We start from the raw sequence: 18,834 nt of genomic DNA, 5'->3' as shown, positions 1-18,834 counted from the left end.
TATAGCCTTAGAAATATGTATGCTGTACTTTTAACGGGATTAAAACTGCAGCTCTAAATACTATGTCCAGTGTTCCACTGCTTGTCTAGTTATTTCAAGATGGTATCACTATGGATTTCAAGCTGAAAGGTGCATCTCACAGAAATTAAACAGAGGGGACCATGTTAGTTAATTGTTCTGAGCACTTCCATGTGTATAAAGCAGGAGGACACCTTCTCAGCCTTATGATTATTTACATGTTTTATGTTGTCTTTATTTCTCATTACTGAAAAAATAGCTATAAAGCACCTCCCATTAAAATCTTTTTAGTGTATTACTCTTGATATGAACGCCATGAAACTTGATTCAGGAAACCAGATTTCTGGGTGAAGGATACACATCTTATAACATATGTATATGTTATCAGATATATATATATATGTGCAATTCAGTTTCAGTGATTAACAATAATTTTTTGAATCCTGCTTTCAAAGTTCAGTTAATCTATTGCAAATTGAGTTTGCACTTTGTAAGTATCATGAGTATAAAGTCTGCAAAATGGTGTTCTGCTATTTATGCAACAAGCTATTAGAAAACCAGGAAATAATGCATTATGACAGTGATTTTTCTCAGTACATTATGGGTTCAGACTGAGATGCTGTAAAGGCTAAAAATCTGGGCACCTATGACTCAGATACTAACTTAAGTCACACTTTTAAACTATTATTAGAACTCAAAATTGTAACCTCTGTGAGCTTGCTTTCCTCATAAATTGTGTGTTACTGGGATTTACCCAGAGTAATCTTTCTCTTTTAAAAATGTCAGCACACCATTCACAGCCTATTAATATGGCAATATTATTTCCAGAAATAAGGAAAATAAGTCTCTATCTCAAGCAATTAAAATTATATAGCTATAATTTAAGTAGAATGTCTTTCATATAATTCAGGTCTGGCAAAACTATGTCACTATTCCAATCCAGTTTTTCACATTTTATTCAAATAATTGTCAAACCTCAAAGTTCTACCAGAAGAACATTTGTGTCCCTAGTAGATGAACTGCCATCTTACTGCTGTATTCATAGAAAAGAGGAGTATTAACCAGAACAGTAACTTTTCCATTAAAGATGAAAAGCTGTCTGCTTGTAAAAGGAGATGGTTTTACCTGTCACAAAGAAAGAACGGGAAAATATTTCTCCATAGTAAGACAATCCTGGAACACATTCTTGTTCTACTTTTACTTGAATAATGAAACCTGTAAAATATGATTCTGTGACATTCTTGATGAAGTAAGACCAATGATGTATCTGTGTAGCTCTCAGTACAGTTTTTTAGGAGGAAGCAGCCCAGAAAGGAGCCCAGAGAGGACTTTAGAGGCTCTGGATTTGTAGAACAGATGTGGCTTTGGGTAGACATAAGTGCAGGTTGTTGGTTCCTGAGAACTGTCTGAACATGTCTGCAAGTATTCTGAGCATTAGAGTTGCTCCTCACCAGATGACACCAAGAGAGGCATCAGGGTTTCTCTGTTAGCTTACTTGCCTTTACAGCACTGAGAATTAAGCTGACACAATAAGGCATAATTTGTACCCAGTCAGAATGAATGAGCACACATATCACCATTATTATATATCAGAGATTAATGCTGCCTTTGAGCTTTTCCAGAGAAGTCAATTTGTAAGTGTATTTTTCTAACAAGCATGTCGGTAAGCAGCACACAGAGAGAAGCATTTTGTCTGTTAGTTTTCCAAATATATGCATTTTTAAGTTAATATTCTGGTATTGTTTGATTAAAAAAATAAAATTCTTACATCTTTATGACTTCTTGTTCCTTTGATTAACTTGTCTATCGGGCATTTGTGGCTAATGTGGATTTTCCTAGAATTCAAAACAACTTCCTGGCAATATATCCAGCCCAAATAACAATATAAATGTTTTTTTCTGAAGCTAAAAGAAACCTTATTAGTCCTATTCAAATAGTTTTTGTATGCTATAGTCAATCTCTGGTTAAGCTTATTCTGTGAGTTTTCAGCTTTATGCGCCATCAATTTTCAGAGAAGTTTTGTCTTTAGAAGAGTATCAGTAAGATGCTTTATTTCCCTACTACAACTTTTCTTGTTGCAGTCAATTCAGAGCTTTCTATCACTTTCTTTGGGATCTGTATTTGGAAGTTAGGTTGCATAACAGTGGTTGTAAAATGATTCAAGCCCCTTTGAGGTACCCTTTGTCTGAATAAAAAGATATGACTGAGAGCTTCTGACTACCGGGTAGAAAGTAGGAACTATTTGAAGAATTTTGTATATGTGTTCAAATTTCAAGACGAGAAGTGTATCCTGGGCTCTGACAAGCTGACAGTGTCATTTTTGACATTCTCACTTTGTAAGTAAATGGATAATCCCTTACAATGTAGTGTTTGTCAAAAACATCTGTAGAGATAATTATTTTTCTTGTAGTAAATCTTGTAGGAACAATTACAGCCTTTTAAATATCTCAATAGAAATTAATGTTTATGTGTAAGTTATCAGTCAAATCAACGATATACTGGAGGCACCTACAAACATCTCTGTTCCATAATTAGGAAGTGTTGCTTTAGAGAATTTCAAAAACAGAGTAAATGGCAGTTCATTTCCAGACAGCCTTTGCAGAGAAGCAGTAGCAGCATTCTAACATTTTTTTAAAACTCTGTTTATATACCTACTGACTAGAAAATGGAAGAAAAATCATTAGTCTTATGAAAATAAATGCCCAAATGCCCAAACTGTCCTCTCAGTAGCATGAATTATAACTTGATTTTTTTATTATTTTTTTATTATTTTTTTTTTTGCCAACCAGTTATATCATGGTGTTTCCCAGATACTCCAGTCAAGAACTGCAAAGTTCTTCTACGTAGCAGAGCTACAAAATGGTTTTACTTTTTAAATGGCAGTTCTCTGAGGTTAAAGTCAATGTTGTATGCAGACTCTGAAAGATGCTGCAACTGGTTTTTAAACAATGGAAGCCTGTTTCTGTAGCCATGACTGGAGAGCTACTATTTTAATAAGAGCTGAAGGTCACTAATCTGAGACAAGGTACAAAATGTAGATGCTTTTGGCTCAGCTGACATAGTCTCCCACTGACACAGTCTCCCAGCATTGTGGAAGCCACGTTTTTGCTTCTGGCATAGTGCAAACTTACAGTTCAAGTCTTATATTTCAAATATTGGCTTAAGGTTAGCCACAAAACAAAGAAAGTAATTCCACACAAGATATACTTTCACATTATTCCAAGGATCACTCTACCCCTGGCCTTCACCTGTTGCTACTGTGGGGTGTCCCACTGATGTAGTCCTTACTCAGACTGCCCCAGTAGCACCTGCCTGAGGATGGGTGTCAGAGGGCATTGAACCAAAACCAGGTTGTCCTTAGGCAGTGACGATACTTCCATCCTCAGCAAGGCAGAAAGTTAAGTTAGGTCAGAGGGTATTAAAACCTCAGCTCGTCTCTTAGTCCAGGAAGAGCAGGAGGAGCACATCTCCTGCAGACATTAGGGAATTGCATACTTGTATATAGACATACATCCATATCTAAGTGCTAAGGGACATGTTGTAGAGAAAATTATTCATTGCTTGGCTAGATTTAATTGTTTTATTAATACACTCTATATTCTGTACCATCCTTATTCAATTTGTCCTACAAGGATATCAAATCCTTAAATTTGAAATGCTAGGAGGGGCTATAAAAGGTGAAATCTAAGGATGGAAATGTCGGGGGGGGGGGGGCGGGGAGAGTTGGGGCACAAGAATATATGTAAGTGATATATAATACAAAAGATCAATAAGAAAATAAAAAAGTAATATCTATACAATAAAGAGAAAATGAAAGGCTAAAAAATAGTAGGCTATTAAAAGAGAAGGCCATTTCCCAATTAATAAACTAAATCTCATTGTCTTTCATCATATATGATACATAGAGAGCCCCATGATCTATTATTTTCCAAAGTCTTTACTCTTTAGATTTACATAGATCTCCAGTAAAGGATCATGAAATTGAATTTATTGGTGTAGTTCCAAGTATGAAAGAAAATAATTTTTTTCCTGAGAAGCCTAATTTTCCTTTTAAAATTTCCACTTTTTTATTTTTCCCACTTTATCTTACTACATGTTTCACAGTGATGATAGCTCACGCTGATGCTTTGAGACTTGCCAGATAAGATGTCTCATGGCAGACTTGGCTGAAGGTAGTAGTGGAAGACAGACAGAAGTTCAAAGAGCAACAGAGTTTAATGTAGAGGTAGAAAAGCTTTAAAGATTAAAATGTACAATCTTTAGCTAATGACTAGAATGTAATACATACTTCTTGTAATTTACTAAAGTGTTGTACTGTTTTCAGAATATTGTCATAGAGGTTATATACTTTACCTGGAAACCTGATATAACTAACAGGGTTGAATATACAATGAGAAGTGAAGTACCAAAATTCATATTTATACTCCTCTGAGTACTAGGTAGGTTTGTTGAGAATATTTTCCTTTAAATAATACGCTTAGCTGCAGGCTGCATTTTAATAACCAATCCTTACAAAATCCAATCCAAAGTTTTTGTTATTACTTTGGAATATTCATAATGATTTTATTTCTTTTGTTACTGTTAAAAAAATAATAAAACAAATTGTTTCATACTAGTTCTGAAATGTTATATGCATGACATCTGTATTGATCATGTACTCAGTAGGACATTTTTTTAAAATGTTTGTAGTACAAACACCAGCAATTCATATGAAGTGTTAATCATCAGTTCTCCTTTAATTAATACTTTCTTATAGATATTCTTTTGATGTTTATTGCTACAAAATATCATTCAACTAATGAAAAAATGTCTAGTGAGCATGTTTTATCTCTTGTTCACACAGTTATGGGTTAGGTGGATCTCTCAGGAGAAGAGGACATTACTCTTCTCCTGAGAGGACCATCTGGGGAAAAAGCTTTGAGAGAAGAGGAAATGTGACGGTTGATGTTTTTTTTTAATTTAAAATATTTTCAATTACTTTGACAGTGAGAAGGCAGTAATGTTTTGGAGCCCTGGCTGACATGGACTTTCTCTCTGCTATGTACTGCCAGTCCCCCACCGCTGCTGAAGTTTGCTTTGCTTCATTTAATTGCAAACAAAACAACTAATGTTTTACTAATTTCTTTTTTTTTTTTTTTTCTTATACAAGCCTCAAGTGGTGGGGGTCTGGAGAAAAGGACTGGAGGAGGAACCATAGGTCACTTCAGGTTAGGCCTTACATGCCAGATTGAAAACACCATAGAATTTTTTGTAGGTACGTGGGTAAGATGTCACTGAATTGACAGAGACGACTTAAAGAAGTTGCTGAAAGATGATTTCAGGTATTCTGAATTCTCACTGGACCATTTCCAAAAATATTCAGAAATGAGCAATTAAGCCATATACACAGCTTTTTTATTCATGATGGTCTTGATTTTCTTTATAGAGCTGTGACAGGGTCACAAAAAATACGTCTTGCAGCCACTGTCATGGACTTTTTTATCTCATCAGTAGAGAAAAGAACAAATAAACTAGATATTCCTGTTTAAAGTCCTTTAGGCTAATAAATACAGAAATCATTTGGGCTAATGATAATTAGTAATTTGGGCCAATGATTGAAAGGTCAGTTGGATCATCTGTGAATGAAAGAGAAGTTAATCTGGCATGCACCAAACTATGTCTTTTACTGAAGAGGTATAGAAAAAAGTCATCAGATGTCCAGGGAGGCACATCACAGTAGTAATCTAAAGTTCCAGATTACACCTGAATTTGGGGGTTATTTGAGTCAGTTAGTCCTGCTCAAACTGGTGAAAGGCTATTAAGCCAGAGCTTTTGACCTGGCCAAATATAGGTGTCCCATATTTACAGTCAGAATTGGGAGCTTGTTGAAAATAAGGGGAGACATGGATTCATGTAAGTAGGGCTAAAGAAGAAGGGAGGTAGTTTATACTAAAAAAATATGTTTGTCCATTTTTGCAAGGTACATGCCCTAAATAATTTCCTTTATTTTTCTCAGACACAGGTCATGTACAGTTGCTAATCTAGATATGAGAGGTTTACTTACTCATAGATTTTTCAAACCAGAAGTATTTATAGAACCCAGGGAAGCTGAAATATTTTCAAGACAAGTTATTCTTGGTTGAGATGTAAAACAAACAAACAAACAAACAAACAAAAAACAATGTAGCGGACCAGGTTTGGGGAATTCACTAAAATGTTATGAGAAGAGATGAGAAGATGAGAAAACAGTAATAGGTGAATATTGTTGCGGAGTTATAACCATAAAAATTGTGTTAAGTATAAGAAATAAAATATTGAGAGGTGACATTGTGGGAACAACAAGAGGGATGTTCATGTTTTGCAAGCAGTCTGTCACTGAAAAATAAAATACGAGAGTATACTCCATCTGAAGCATCCATGGTACACCAAATGGAAAGTTACAAACAAAACTAAACGAAACAAACTTCCTGCAATATTTAGGGCTAGAGAAAATTATAGCCCTCCTTACATTTATCTCTGTCATTTTCTCAGAAATGGTAATTACCTTGTTCAGTTTTGAATCTTTTAATGAGCTATGAACTGTTCAATATCCTTTTGTATGCATGTTTTTTATTGTATTTCTTTTTCGATTGGGCTTTGCTGCTAAATTTTGAGAAGAGAAGGAAACTTGACATTAATATATTAAAACTATAAAAAGATATACTTTACTCATTAAATTCATGAGTAAAATATGCAAACAGAGCATTTTTCAGTTCAACCAAGTGGTATCTACTTTTATAAACTGTGGAGTCAAATTCATTCTTGGCTATGAGTTTGCCGTCATGATTGGTATTTGCACCTAAAACATACATTATGAAAGAAATCATTACTAGAAGTATTTAATTCACATCCTATATTTCCTAGCTAGCAAAGCAATGGGATTCATTGGAGTGAATGAAACTGAAGCCTCAAGCCAGGAAAAAGAAAAAAAACACCCTGCATAGCTGCAAACTGGTGAATGCTTGTTGCGTAGTTATCAGCCTCCTCCTGTGGCAGCAGCCAAAGAACATTTTTAATTATGGTCTCTGGACTGGGTTTTTAAAGCTTGTGCTGTGTAATACCGCTGACATACAATAGTGCTTCCTTTCACTGTCACACACAGCGAGCAGGATGCAGCCTTTGTAAACTCCTTGTTTCTGGGCTCTTTCTTGTGAGCTGTTGTTGAGCTGCCTTAGGGTTGGTGGTATGGCGGTATGGCACTATGGGCACCTCTCTGAGGGCCCACTGTGGGCCTCAGCAAATAACAGAAAAACACAGGTTGAGGTTCATGCCTGGACTTTTTCAACATCTCAGTGGTTTTAAATGTACTGTGAAAAAAGAAAATTGAAAAAAGAGAAAGTTGAATTTTCCAGAAACCATGTCAGTCCTGGGTATCTGACACTTGTCTAAATGGATTGCAAATGGATTGCCCCACTAAATAGTGGAGTGGTGTTACTTTCTGCAAAAACAGTGACCGCTGTTTTCTGACTGCTTCTCTTTCTTCAAACTTATTGATAATGTCACTAAATTTCATTTTTCCTGTTAAAGTGAACCAACTAATATGATTTTCAATCTGTTGTTTCAATCTTTTGAAGGACATAATTCTATTATTTTTCCTCCTCCTGACATGTTATTTTTGATTTCTCTATTCTGTAACATGAGATCTAGTTCACTGCTGTTATATCAAGGCTGTTTTGCATTCTTGTGAATCACTATAGTTTCTTAGGGCCCCAAACTACAGACGTTACATTTTCTTCTGCTTGTACTTTAAAAGGATCAGGCTGCTCAAAAGTTCCTGTCCAGCATTATAAATATCTGGAAAGCACATCTGGAGTCAAATCAGGTATTCTTTTGACAAGCATCTGGTAAAGTAACAAAGATTTTTAGGGAAGAAAAGCATAAAAGTGACAACTGGGAGAATGAATTAAAAATATTTCATCTGCTGTTCAGGACTCTGGAGCTATTTTGTTTTTAATATTTTCCAATATTTCATATTTTTTTCCCAATTTTTCATATTTTTTAAAATTCATTGTTATATCAGATTCAACAAAAGGGTAGCTTATGCCTAAAGAACTGAAAAATGTCAATTAGGTGAGAAAACAATGAGTTTTGAAGAAGGAAATTTGTCAATAGTACATGTGCTGTCCATAGTTAATCTGACTGCTCTTTAAAATAGACTCTGCTCCTGGTAGAGTATATACCCAGATAATGAGAATGATTGCATACATTTCACTTCTGCTACGAAGCTGGCAAGGTTTTTGTTTGATTGTTTGTTTTTCCTCTCCTGCATGATGTTCAAGTCTTACTCTTGTTACAAACTTTTGCATTTTAATGTGTGTGTAACCAAAACAAGGTTGTAGACACCTCCTCTTGTAAATGTAAGCTTTTATAATCAGGTTTGGAATAAGCATTTAGGCAAAAATATCAGGTGACTCTTTATGAAGTGCTTAGGAGGTTTTAGTGCATTTGTTAACACACGGTGAAGTAAATGTCTGTGTCTGAAACAAAATAAGAAATCACTTAGAGGGTCAGAAATCTATGTAGACTCCTAAACTTACTTATGTCATAAGTGGAATGATTCAGGTTTATGTCAGCGGGCAGGCTACAGCTGTTGTTCTTGAGCTGGCATTTTCTCAGGCTGCCAGAAAGCATCTGCATCACTGGGCATGTTCTGTATATTAGAGCAAGAAGAGCAAGAGCTGCAGGACCTTTACTCTCTGCAGCCGATCAGAAAGGACAGCAAAATCCAATCAGGAGCAGAATGCTTTCTGCAGCCTCCTCTAGCCTTCACCTCCACTGAAATCTTGTTAAAAAAAGAGCAGGAGTAAGGATAGTCTGGTCTGCAAAGACAGCTCATTGCGAGAAAAAGTGCTAGGGATACCAAAGTAGTGGACTAAGTGGCTCAGCCTGGATCCTGGAACAACAGAGATCTGTATGAGGGTTCTCAGCATCTGGGAACCAGGCACACAGGTATTTCTTTGTGTCTATTATGAGTGCAGGATTATTATTATTATTATTATTATTATTGTATTTCTCTTTTTTTTTCTTTTCTTTTCTTTCCTTTTTTTTTTTTTTTTTTTTTTTCTGCTTTTTGCCTTGAGCTAAGGATGATGGAAATTATTTATAAGCTTTTTATAAACCTGGTACAAAAGGTTTTGAAGTTATTGACAAAGAGCAACAATAATAAGATTATGGACTTGTAATTGAGAGATAAATAGGAATAGCTGCAAGGAGAAATATATTTTAATTTATAATCATTTGTGCTCTTCAGTGACTTTCAAATAATTTGGTGGGAATATTATTTGTTCCTTTTTACAGGAAAATCTTTAGAGAGTCCAAGTCAATAAGACATTTGGCAGGTGTTTCAATAGCAAATGCCATTTTAAAAAGTACTTTAAGGTTGAATTTATGAAGCAACAAGTTAGAGAGCTATCTGATTGCAATTTCTCATCTTGGTAATACATGTCAGAACTCAGTGTTGTAATGATTTCCCATACTTTTCTTATGTCAATATTTCAGAGAAGGAAGAAATGCAATTATTTATAGAATTTTTCCCATAATTATAAATATCATCCATACTCCAGGTTAAAAGAAATGGAGAGGAAATATATCATGAAATATTTATTAATCTTAGATTATACAAATATATATGCCTTTAACAGTGGACTGAGACACACCAGTCATTAGCTAAACAATACTTTAAGTTGTTTTCTTCTGAATTTATGGTAAAAATGGTAAATACTGGGTTTTAAACTCAATTTTTTTTTCCACATTAGTTTGCAGTGCTATCCTAAGATGTTATATTACTACTGACTCTTTTCAGTGGTAGAAATAAAATATGTACCCTTGTTTGCTATAGTGTCTTTTTCATATGTGAGCACTATTAGAAATAAATAGCACAAACGATTTTATCATAATTTGTATGGTCATTAATTACAGTTAATAACTAGTTTAATTGCATTTTATTCTGGTTAGACTTGTATTGAAATCACTGAACACTGCAGAGATGTTTTAAACAACATTTTTTGGTTTACTAAATGGGTAGAAAATTGGTCCATGGTCACAGGGAACATAATACCTAATAATGTATTATACAGATATATATGCATGTTATATAGTAATAATGTTACCAGTTTGTGCAGGAAAAAAACGACACCTCATCATGTATTTTCTGAACTGTACAGATTTAGCCAATTATCATTAGCTGTTTTTAACCTTTACAATAATCAATACTAAATAATATTATACCAACTACCAGTCTTAACTAGAGAACTTTGTGCTTCTGTCATCTACCTTGACAGAAACATGAAGGAAAATGAGAGACCAAGACTTTACAAGTGATTATTTTTTCAACACAATATACTTTTAAATCATCTTTTCATTTTTCTTGTCCTTGACAGGTGGCATCGTTGATAAGGACCTTCGTCACTACCTCAATTTACGGTTCCAGAAAGGTTCGGTGGACCATGAGCTCCAGCAGATCATAAGAGACAATCTCTACCTCCGCACAGTGCCATGTGAGTATGGTGGAGATGAACAAGTGTATTTTCTTAGTGGCAACAGACTGTCTGAATTAATGCTGCTGAGGCCATTTGCAAAGTGCTGAGAGGTGGACTGTAGATGAAGCACTCTCCCTGTAAATAGATTAATGGCTTGCTTCGTGTCTTCTGTGCTATCGCTGTGGAACTGAACAGTCTAATTCTGAATTAATTTCTGAAACTGCATGGTGTTTTCAAAGTTGGAGCTCTCATAAACGGTGACTGTAGAAGAATAATATTTTTCTTCTGCAGTTTTAGAAAGCACAAATTTAAAGAAAAAAAAAAAAAAAAGAACTTTTCTGGGGTGGTTAAATTGATGTCCAACAGAGAGAGTTTGATCTGCATCGTATTTCACCGTAATACTTTACTGAATAGTACTATGGAGTTTAGAAAGCAAAAAGACAACAGGGAAAAAAAAAAAAAAAGTAGGAAATGTAGTTGAAGTGCAGCAGGCATGGCAATGAAAGTTCAGAATGTGCATACGTGTTAGTTCTGTTGTTGTGTGAGTGAATTGTATCTATAAAATATTCTGAAACTTCTAGCATCATATAGCTATTGAAAGTTTTCACCTATATCTGCAGTAGACATGACATTAAAGCAGAGTAATATAAGCCATGTCAGACCATCAGAGCCATGCCTTTCAGAACAGATCCACTTGGTGGACATTTGATATATCATTTGTGATGGAATGAAGTTCTGGAATTCTTCCCTCATAAAACAGTTGCTTGGTAGACTAAAATAAAATAAAATAAAATAAAATAAAATAAAATAAAATAAAATAAAATAAAATAAAATAAAATAAAATAATAAAATGGTGCTTCTGTTTAAAGCAGACCTATTCTGGCAAAGAAAAGGAGCACCTTTGAATTTGAAGGCAACTTCACAACATACTTCTGAATGCTACATTCTTTCATTACAGCAAAGAATGGAGCTTTAAAGTACCAAAAAAGAAGCTCACTTCTGTTTTCTTTTGAAAGCTGAAGACAGATAAATGCAATGTCTTAATTTGAAGGGTTCCATTCATCCCTGATTAGAAAGGAACATGGGTAAAAAATAAAGAGTGATTACCTGTAGATTACCTGTACAGAGAAAATCAAAAACATCATATCTCTGTGACATTTGTGGTGAATTAGGTTTGTCTGAAGGTGTTAAGAAACATCAGACCTGAAATGCAGAGGCAAGTACAAAGACATTTTGAGATTAAATTCCTCTTCTTAAGATGCCTGAGTGTTCATTAGCATAAAAGTATACTTACTGTAGTCCTGCCACACGCTTCTTAATGCTGGAGATCCAGATTTAAACAAAGGAAAAACCAACAATATTGCAAGTTTTGCACATGAGTAACAGATACTGTGTATGGGCAGTAGGGCATGATACCCTGTTTGTTTGTTTGTTTATCTTAATCAAGGCAATAATAAAATGTTCTCATTGGTCAAGTGAAATACAGTACCAGCAGGAACAAATTTATCATTCAAACAGGAGCACTGCAACCACAAAGACCACAATTTGAAACTTATGAATGCTCCAGACTACCACTCCTTTCTGCTGTGGTTTATTCATCTTCTGTGTCATCATATATATGGTTAGATTCTTGAATCATTATCATATTATATTTTGAACAGTTTTAAGAAAGAACCAGATTTTCAAAAATTGTAGAGTGACGTGGATGACAGCTTCAGAATCTTGAGGTAAGCAGGTATGTTCTTGGATGGAGTGGAAGAATCTTTTCGATAGGGGTGAAAGAATAAATAGTGCTCAGGAAAAAATGACATACTGTCTTTGAAATTTTCTTGAAAATCCTATAGAAATGGCTGCATTCTGAGAAAAAGAAATTAACAAAAGAAGACAGGGTGATTTATAGCTTGCTAAAGCAGCTTCCATAATCAAGTGGGTGAAAAGGACACCCTCACACAGATACACAGATTGTAACCCATATTTCCCTTCAATCATTATTGAGAAGAATCTTTTTTTAATGTAATTTTATTCTGTCTCCAACATTCCTGTTTCAGAGGGAAAATAATCAAAACTTTTCATTTTTTTTTTCCATATAAATTAGCTAATTTCTGAATTGTGAACTTACTTTTCAAGGGTGCTAGTATTCAAAATTTTGTCCTTTGGGCAGTCTTTGTTTTTTGGCAGTCCTTTGTTTTGGAAGCTCTCTACATTGGGTGAGAGTAATGGTTCTGAACACTGTACTTAACAACTGGTAGGGAGATTTCTCTAGTATGCAGCACTAGTATTTACATGACTATAACATTGCCCACAAGTTCACTGAATAATGAGGAGACTAACCACATGCTCATTACAAATCTTGCATCAAATGTTGACACAGCAAAAGCAGCCTTCAGTTGTTCAATTTCTTGTGCAGAAAAATATATAGAGGGCCAACTGCAGATAATGCAGCCTTTTATTTCCAATGACAGGGTTGTAACATAAACAGAACAAATCTGAAAAATAGGTGACAACCTTTTCCCTTTAAAAACACACCTACAATCTTTCCTCAGTTATTGAGGTATAATTGCCAGTGAAACCAGAAGAATGTTTGTAAGAGAGTCCTTGACCTTAAGTTTTTACTGTTCTTTGCTTTTTGTTAAGATTGACAGCACTGGCCCTAGCAATACAGTGGGCATGACCACTGATTGCTCAGCCATAGGCTTTCCAGGTCAGACTAAGACATCTTTCACTTACATAAAACGAATGTTTTCTGTGAAACTAGGAAGCAGAGAATCAAATCCATAGCTTTTTTAAATCAAGATAAGCCAAATATACTTAGATCAGGTAAAATGGTATTTACTAGATAAGAATTTGAATTTTAAATTATATTTTACCCTGTGTGCATCAAAGGGTAGATGGGCAAGGAATGCAAGATATGAGAATAATGTATCAGTTCTGCCCTCTGGAACTGGCCCCTATGGATGGGATGAACTGCTTGGTTTTGTGTTCCTTGCCTTTCTCTATTTTTAGTATTGTGGTGCTGCTTTCTACAAAATTAGAAATGACCATGTAACCCTAAGAGTCAAATAGTGCTTTCCATAAGTGGCTGCAGTTCACAGTGCCATATGAAATTGATTTTCACCGCATTGTCAACAAGAATTACACACATATATTCCAGGGCAGAACGTGCGATTGCATTTGCAGCAGTTGAGATGCAGCTGTTAACTAGCTGTGTCCCCAGAGCTGTGTGACAGCAGTAATGAAACTGATACATAAACAAGAAAATGAAGAAAAAGTTCTGTTAATTTGAAGCTGAGTTAGAAAAGCAATAAAGAGGCAAGGTCAAGAAACTGAAACTTTTTTTTTAAAGACACAGTATGACAAATAATATACAAGGAAATATGCACGCTTTAGAGGACAGACAGTGATCTTCTATCAAGGTAGAGCACTTGTTTTAATTCATGCAGGGGTGGACTTCTGGTTGAGAAAACAAAAATAATACAGATGAGAAGTATGATGAAGATCTCAGAGGAAAGCAAAGGAAAATAAAAGGCAGTTCTAGGAGAAAGAAAAGTTCACAGCTCTCTATATCCAAAAAAACTGACTGAAGTTTGTCTCATGCATTTTCTTCTCCTCTTTCAGTTGTATGGGTTTTAAGCATAGGTTTCATACCCTAAATTTATTCATAAGTTTTTTAGGAACACTGACTACTGAGCTGTACTACAATACAGAAAAATATTAATGGTAAGATATGGTAGTTGTTAAATACAAGCAAGAATATTTGAATTTCTGACAAAATTTCACCAAGAGAAAGGCCACAAAACACATCTAAGACTGTGACTGTTACAGGCAGACAAGAATTTTGTCATGCTGAACCTTGTGCTTGGTAGTACTGTAATTAAACTGCAATTGTTATGTCGACAAGCACCTTTCTAGTCTTACTGAAAGAAGAGGATTCAAACTTCATGTCATAACAAGACTGAAACTTTTAGGATAATATGTGACAGGAAGAAAGGTTTGGTAGTGACCGTCATGGTCATTCCTGTCTCCTTTGATACGTCCTTCCAAGAAATTGCAAATTTCACTTTCTTAAGTGCTTGCAAAATAGCAGAGCTGTGGTTGAAAGTAGTCAGTATGCTTCCCTCCCAGACAGGAAATATGAAATGATAGTGGAAGACATACTATTAAACAGCACTGTAAAAAGTCAAACAATGACAAACTGATTCGTATAAGTAAAAAATCATCTATTAATTTGAAGAGATTACCACTGATATATCCTCTGGGATATAACGTCAGAACAGTAGTAATTGGAGTTGCTCAAAGGAAATACTCTATCCCACTGCACTGATTCACACCAGTGGAGGTTGCAGCCCAAGAGCTGGGCCATGTTTCAAAAGTGATAATAAAAAAAAAAAAAAGGAGGGGAGGGAGAGGAATGTGGATGAAGACGTTTCCTTTCTAGTATTTACATTTAGAAAAACAGTGATGAAAATTTGAAAGAAATTGGTGTGCAGTGCTGGCTTATTGCACTGGCTAACAGTATTACTATTAGCACAGAAGTCTTGTAGGAAGGATGGATTATATATTATTTTAAAAATTTGTCAGCTATGTAGGAAAAAAGGTTCAGTTTGTGACTCAGCCACATTCTGTCTGTGAGTGACCACGGGCAAGAAATACAGTCATTATGTGCTGCAGTTGAAATATGATATATGAAATATGATAATAATTCTTCCCTTTGCTTAGTCTGCCTATTGGCATTATGATTGCTCTCTGTTAGGTGAATATGGGCAACTCACTGAACTGCAAATTTGGAACCTATGAACACTTAATAATATCCATCCTTTCTCCGGTGATTTCTTATTTTTATCTATCTTCTTTATATAACTAGATTCTTAGGTCATTATTATATTACATCGTGAATGACTTTAAATAAGAGCCACATTTTCAAGCATAATTTTATTCTATTCTATTCTAATGTAATCTAGTCTATGTATAAATACATTTAACCTACATGCTGAAGTATTGTCTATGTACTATTTAAATGTTATACATTACAAAGCTCTTCTGTTTATTGTCTAGTCAGCTTCCCAGAAGATAAAGTGTATGCAGTGAAATATTTTGTTTTGGCTGGACTTGCTTTTGTGTGTCATACATGGGAAAGGTAGTGCCATTAGTGTTTTTTTGTTTTGTTTTGTTTTGTTTTTAGAGAGGTACTGAAGACAATAAAATTTGTTTCTAATTGGAACAGAAAGTGCTCCAGGGTGATAAGGACACAGCCTTGGGGAAATTCACTCCACACTTTCAACCTTTGATAAAGCTTCTTCTCCACAACAATCATTGTCTTCCACTCTGGCAGCGAGGTTCATTGCATTAGGAGACTGAAGTCATTCATAGTCATGGGTAGAAATCAGAAGAAGCAAGGAACCTCTGGTTTTGTATGTACTACAGTATGCTGAAGCTTTCCTCCCCTGCCCCTCTTCACTGGCACTGGACCTCATAGATGTTATCATAGAATTAAATTTTGATTTTATATTAGTTACTATAGAAAGGGGCTAACAATAAGAGGTAAATATTGAAGGAAATCCCAATTGCATACCAGGGTTTTCATCTAAAGTTTCTGACTTCAGAGCAGATGAAAGAGTGGCACTAGTGAAGTGGGCAACAAACATGTATTGCGTGAGGGAACAGACAATTCAGGAGCTGTGTTTGTAGTTATGCTGCTCTAAATAAGGATGTGAGCTATATTTGACTGATCTATATTGACCTTTCAAATTTCATTTTTAAAATACTTTGTCTTCTAAAAAGTATATAGCCAAGAACAAAGGGAAATGTGTTAAACAGACTTGCTGGTGGCTTTGTATATTTCCTTATAAATTGTCAAAAGTATCTTCTTTTTTTTTTTTCAGTGTCAAAGTATCTTTCAAGAGTGGAAATTCAGTGTACAGCTTTGTTCTAAAAATAAAAATAAAAATTAGGAAGTCCAGATATTATCTGTTAAAAGATCTGCTACTTTGACGTCATGTGGATCTATTCTTAGGATAAAATAACCTGTGCTTAGCACACCAAACTGACAAGAAATGCCCACATGACTGGAAATAATAGTACCTAACTTAAATGACTACTTTATTCTTTCAGACAAGTGTTAGCTGTTGCTTAGTCTTGACTTTGATGGCTCAGAATAGAGCATTGCAGAGCTCTAGGGAAACGTTCTTGTTGTGTATCTACCAGAACACACCGCCAAGGTGTATTTTATGCAGAATCATTGGTATATTCAACCATTTTGTTTCTCAAGCAAAATTAAACCAAATCAGGTAATTACATAAGATGAGGGCCTCACTGTGCTATATGAAGTACAGCCACGGGTACCAGATGACTATGAAGAGGTCACTGCTTCAAATAACTGACAGCCTAAATAGAGGAGGCAAAGAACAGTTGACAGATACACCCACAGCACAGAAAGCGCCTGAACTGACTTCCACAAGATGGAGCATTGGTTAAACCCCATGGACCTTCCTTTCTTTTCCACTACTACATGTAACATCTTTCCCAATTACCACCTAGAAATGCACACAGTACACTGACCTGTTCCTCTAAAGACACAGGCAATGTATGGTTATAAGTGATTGACTTATGTGTCATGTTTTGACTTTTCTGTGTGAATTTATTGCTGGTTTTGTCTGTTTCAGATCAGATGTTGTACTATAACAGTACTGCACTGCCTTGCAGCCAGCAGGCATGAAGCATTGCTCTGGCTCAGACTGTGTTCAGGCTGTGGGCACTGCATTGTCATCAGTAGGAAGCATTGTTAGAAAAGAGACCCCCCTCCCAATAAAAAAGTATATATATAAAAATACAGTGAATTATGATTTTATCTTAATTAAGATCTAGTGTAAACAGATGCCCAAACTTTATCTACAAATTGCATGGTTTCAATTGTGTGAAAACAATGAACTTTTTGTTAGTCATGAAAGATAAAACACACATTAGTTTTGTCACCTTTGCTCAGGAATTTCACAGTTCCACTTATTGAAGACAGCAACTCTCAGCTATTCAGTGACTCATTCGTCTGTTTTAAATACTTGCCTCAAAACAAGAGGTATCGAAATATATATATATATATTTATATATATATGAGAAGGAGATGGAGTGTGTCAGATGTAAATGTAGTATGAAGTGAAAATAGATAAAATAAACAGCAGTAATTGTGTACTGATTAAGATACTACAGTTTGAATGTCCCATCAAAGTTTCTATGAAGACATTAGGATATTTGCATTGGCTGTACAGTTACAACAGCTTATGTTTCTCAGAGTTATTTGCACCCACATCACATCTGTAGGAAAATGTCTGCTAATTCTGCCCTTCACTCCCATTCTTCCCATCCTTAAATTTCCTCCTTTTTTTTTCTTCCTTAAACAGCTTACTTTTCTCTCCCATTGTAAAAATAAAACTATCTGAAATCAGTAACTTTTGTGTACCATAGTGCCAATACAAATTATTTGTATAACAGGTAATCTGATGCGCTGTCAACTAAGGAGTTGATAATAATACCACAGAAGTCACTAGAAGATTTCAAAGAAAACAAGAAAACAAGTTCTGAAACTGCAAAACCTGACCATTTTAAAGCAGTTTTCCTACAAAAGAAAACAATTGGAGTTCTATTATATTATTAGTTCCATTTAATTAGTTCCATTCTATTATATTGTATTAGTTCCATATATCTTCCTCAAATGATGTTAACCAGCATAGGATTTAAAGACTAATGTTTCTGGCAAGCAGCTCAGGTTGCTAATCATATCTGTATGTAATTATTTATGTTATATAACAGATATGTTATATATGTTGACATGTTGAATACTAGATAAGACGTTTATTTACAGTATTTGTGCTGATTGCCCCAAAGAATCCACTTTTATTTTCGAGGAGCCCTTCTAGTGTTGCAAAATGAATTGTCCAATTCACATGATACAAAGGGATGAAGAATAGTGACAGTTTTAAAGGAATTTTGATGATAACACTAATCTTATTTATTATTTCAGAACTAGAGGAAAACTAGAGAGGCTATAGCATAAATCTGATAAAGTACCTTGTCCCTACAGAACAAGAAAAATAAATAATAGAAGAGTTCACAATTAACTTATTTTGTGAGTACAAATCATAGCTCTTGAATTGTCTAAAGCAGCTTGAAGTTTGGGCAGTCTAGATAGAGACAATACCTAAGATAGTAGGCTTTGCCAGCCTGAAGATGTTCTGAAGAGCTACTAGTGAACATTTTCCTGAAATAATAAAACTATGTTTGAAATTATGAGAATTCCTATTAGGATTTTTAAAAATCATAGTATTATTGA

At 34.9% G+C, this 18,834-nt stretch overlaps 1 protein-coding gene across 15 annotated transcripts in view; it reads left to right on the top strand.

The window, feature by feature from the left end:
* The window catches only part of MAGI2 (membrane associated guanylate kinase, WW and PDZ domain containing 2), a 758,260-nt gene that overhangs the window by 217,440 nt on the left and 521,986 nt on the right, over nt 1–18,834 (top strand). For all 15 annotated transcript variants that reach the window (XM_068669894.1, XM_068669893.1, XM_068669891.1 and 12 more), the window contains exon 2: nt 10,416–10,532. In XM_068669894.1, the coding sequence (XP_068525995.1) occupies nt 10,416–10,532 (117 nt within the window). The remainder of the gene's footprint in view (nt 1–10,415; nt 10,533–18,834) is intronic.

Source organism: Anas acuta, chromosome 1, assembly GCF_963932015.1.
Source record: "Anas acuta chromosome 1, bAnaAcu1.1, whole genome shotgun sequence".
NCBI lineage: Eukaryota > Metazoa > Chordata > Aves > Anseriformes > Anatidae > Anas > Anas acuta.
Note: the sequence above shows the minus strand (reverse complement) of the source record. Positions and strands in the feature narration are given on the sequence as shown.